General features: G+C 51.6%; 1 protein-coding gene across 1 annotated transcript; it reads right to left on the bottom strand.

The window, feature by feature from the left end:
* Positions 1-716: 716 nt before the first annotated feature.
* LOC309398520 (QRFP-like peptide receptor) lies at positions 717-3310 on the bottom strand (the record flags this gene model as incomplete). The annotated part of the gene is made up of 2 exons (XM_081965486.1): positions 3244-3310; positions 717-1975 (listed from the first exon to the last, which is right to left on the bottom strand). Exon 2 carries the CDS (start codon positions 1971-1973, stop codon positions 717-719), a length of 1257 nt encoding a protein of 418 aa, XP_081821612.1. The 5' UTR covers positions 1974-1975; positions 3244-3310.
* Between the last annotated feature and the right edge of the window lie 338 nt (positions 3311-3648).

A 3648-nucleotide genomic window follows, 5' to 3' on the forward strand; every position in this document is an offset into this window, starting at 1 on the left:
CAAGCAGTTCTTGAAATCTCACAATTCAAGCAGCAGGGGCTTCAGGGGAGCCTCAGTGCTACTCTGTGTAAGGTAAAGGCAAAGGTTCCCTTCGGACGTGCGTGCTAGTCGTTCCTGACTCTAGGGGGCGATGCTCATCTCCCTTTCAAAGCCGAAGAGCCAGCCCTGTCCGAAGACGTCTCCGTGGTCATGTGGCCTGCATGACTCAACTCCAAAGGTGCACAGAACACTGTTCCTTTCCCACCAAAGGTGGTCCCTATTTTGCTACTGTTTTCGAACTGCTAGATTGGCAGAAGCTGGGACAAGTCACGGGAGCTCACTCCGTTACGCGGCACTAGGGATTCAAACTGCCAACCTTCTGATTGACAAGCTCAGCGTCTTAGCCCCTGAGCCACCGCTTCCATCCAATTGCCCATCGTGTTAAGCCATGGCTTGCTTGCAGCCTTGCAACCTGGGCAGGCCACAATTCCTAGTTAAGGTCTTAAAGCTCCAAATTATGGTTTATAAACCTGGCCAGCTTAATATAACGAGTTCACCACGCTGTCTTTTGCAGATCACGAAGAACAGATTTTATTCTTCCATGGAGACGTCTTCAGACAGCACTGTCTCTTCGGCTTTGAAATGGAGATGAGCACCGCCCCCTAGAGTTGGGAACGACCAGCACATATGTGCAAGGGGAACCTTTACCATAACCGTAGTTGATATATAAGGTGATCTTAGACCAGACTACTGCAGCTGTGGTTGCGGCCATTGTTAGCTTCTTTTTGGGTTGTTAAGTCAGGTTCTTTTATAGCCGAGTTCACCGACCTCCCATGAGAAAGCATCTCAGGAAGGGAAGACAGCCAGCTCTTTTCCGAGGGGGAGAAGCTGAGAAGAGAAGCCACCTTCTTCTGGTACCTGCTCCTCATTTCCTTCGCCGATCTGTACAGGCTCCCCACAAAACAGTAGCAGATGGGGTTCAGGCTGGAGTTGGTGAGGCTAAGCCATTGAGAAAAAGCCCGCAGTTGCAAGACCAGTGGAGATGGCTCTTCATCCCTCAAGGACTTGGGGCTGTGGAACTCTATCCAGATGTCCACCAGGTAAAAGGGCAGCCAGGAAATGGCAAAGAGCAGGACTAAGGCGATGACCATTTGAGCAACCATCCGGCGGGTCTTCAGCCTGGAAGCCAGCAAGTTCTCCTTCAAGGCGCCGCCGTCTCTCAGGGTGCTGGTGGGCCTCCAGAGCCGACGGACGGTCAAGAAGCAGATGACCACGTTGAAGGAGACCGGCAGGCAGTAGAGAGCACAGAAGAGGAAGACATTGTAGCTTTGCTTGAGCTCTTCCCGGGCCCACACCTCACGGCAAATGGGGAACACCAACGGGACATCGTGGGCGCCCACCCCGATCTCCTCTGGTCGGTTGGTGAACACGAGGGGCATGCAGATGCCCGAAGAGAAGACCCAAATCACCAAGATGGTGTTCAAGATCTTCCTCCGGGTGAAGAAGGATCGGGCTCTCAGGGGGTTGTGTAGGCTGTAATAGCGATTCACGCTGATCACCGTCAGGCTGAGAATGCTGGCGGAGACGGAGAGAGCTTGGATGAATGGCGCCGCCCTGCAGAGCAAGTCTCCGTAGACCCAGGCCTTGTAGATCAGGTTCCCGGTCGTGATGGGCATACAGATGCAAACCACCATCAGGTCACAGATGGCTAAGTTGATCAGGAGGCTGCGGGTGGCATTCAGGCTGGGCATGGGCTCCCTCCGCTTCCGAGTCAGCATCCGGAGGGAGAGGACGTTGCCCACCAACCCCACCAAGAAGGACGCCAGGTAGAGGACGGCGAGGCTGAGGATGACCGGATCTTCGTCAAACAGGAAGAGCAGTTTCTCTACCTCGGCCCAAGCCAACCCGCGGCTCCCGTTGGGCTGCCCCGACAGAGGGAGGTTGGGTGGCATCGTCCACGGCTCCGGCTGGCTCCCGAGAACGGAGAGGTTCATAGCTGGTGGAGGCGACATGGGTGGGTGGGTGGGGAAAGAAAGGACGTGGTTAGGACCTGGGCGAGCTGAGAAGGAGCTAGTGAGGTTTGAGGGGGAAGAGCAGAGGTTTCAAGAAGAAGGGAGAGAAGGGAGGTTACTGCCCACGAGGGGGTTTTGTTTTTAAATGAAAAGGTGGGGCGTCAGCTAAGAAAGTGTAGCAAATCTTCCCATAAAGACCCCCGAAGTGAACGGTTTTTCTTCCTTCGGTGGACGGGAAGTTGCCTCCAGAAGTTGTGGGGGCTCCAATGCTGGAGGATTTTAAGAAGAACTTGGACGATTACTTGTCTGAAAGGGAACAGGGCTTCCTGCCTGAGCTGAGGGTTGGACTAGAAGACCTTCAAGGTCCCTTCCCACTCTGTTATTCCTTCCTTCCTTCCTTCCTCTAAAAGATCTTTCTTTCTTCGCTTTTCTCCTTCCTTCCTTCCTCTTTCCTTCCTCCCTCTTTCTGCAAAGTGTCATTATAATTTCACACTTCTTTTTTCTGACTTTCCCCAGCACAGAGTGATCTCACAAATGGACAGTTTGGAAGCCCCAGGATTGCAGCTTGTGAATCATTGATAAAATAAGAGGCTAAAATTCTTTTTCTTTCTTTCTTTCTTTCTTTCTTTCTTTCTTTCTTTCTTTCTTTCTTCCTCCCTCCCTTCCTCCCTCCCTCCCTCCCCTCCCTTTCCCTTCCTTCATCCTTCCTTCCTTCCTCTTTCTTTCTTTCTTTCTTTCTTTTTTTCTTCTGTCCTCCTTCCCTCCCTCCCCATCCTTCCTTCCTTCCTCTTCCTTCTTTCCTTCCTTCCCTCCCTCCCCTTCTTCCTCCCTCCCTCCCTCTCTCTCTCTTTCTTTCTTTCTTTTTCTCTTTCTTTCTCCCCCCTCCCCCTCCCTCCCCCTTCCTTCTTCCTCCCTCCCTCTTTCTTTCTTTCTTTTTTTTCTCTTTCTTTCTCTTTCTTTTTCTTTCTTTCTTTCTTTCTTTCTTTCTTTCTTTCTTTCTTTCTTTCTTTCTTTCTTTCTTTCTTTCTTTCTTTCTTTCCTCTCTTCCCACAACTACTAGGAACAGGAGGTGGGGAAGGCATCAGCCCTCTGAATTTCTTGAGGGGGAGGACAGGATCCAACTATTAGAATATTCTGTGCCTGCAGCCTCTTTCCAACTGCTAATCCATTATTTCCAAACAATAGCAGTAAACACTCGGCTGCCTGCCTGCCTGTCTCCTGAATTTCTCCCCTTAGAAAGAAATGAACTTACCTGGAGCAGCCGAGGGGACTGAGGAGGCTCACTGGAAGATGCCTGCAGCAAAACAACTGGGCTCCCTCATACGCCTTCCACACTTCCACAGTCCCTGGAGCACAGTAAACGCTCTTCACACATGCAAGTGACACCCCTCCCTACCCCCACCAAGCCGGTCATGATCTGCAGCCCTCCAATTTTGCCTCCCCACCCAGCAAATCATAATTTCCCACTTGGCCGTCTCGCCCTGCCACAGCTCACTCGGGCGGCAACAATTGGATGCACACAGAAACACTCACACGCAGCCCCCCCCTTCCCAGCACGCCTGTCCAAACGACCACAAAAAGATGCACAGGTTTTTAATGTGTGCCAGGAAAAGCCGTCATGAAGGTTATCTTATCTGTCTTGTCTCTCTTATTATCT

The sequence above is a fragment of the Natrix helvetica genome (genome assembly GCF_964273705.1).
Source record: "Natrix helvetica genome assembly, chromosome: 13".
NCBI lineage: Eukaryota > Metazoa > Chordata > Lepidosauria > Squamata > Natricidae > Natrix > Natrix helvetica.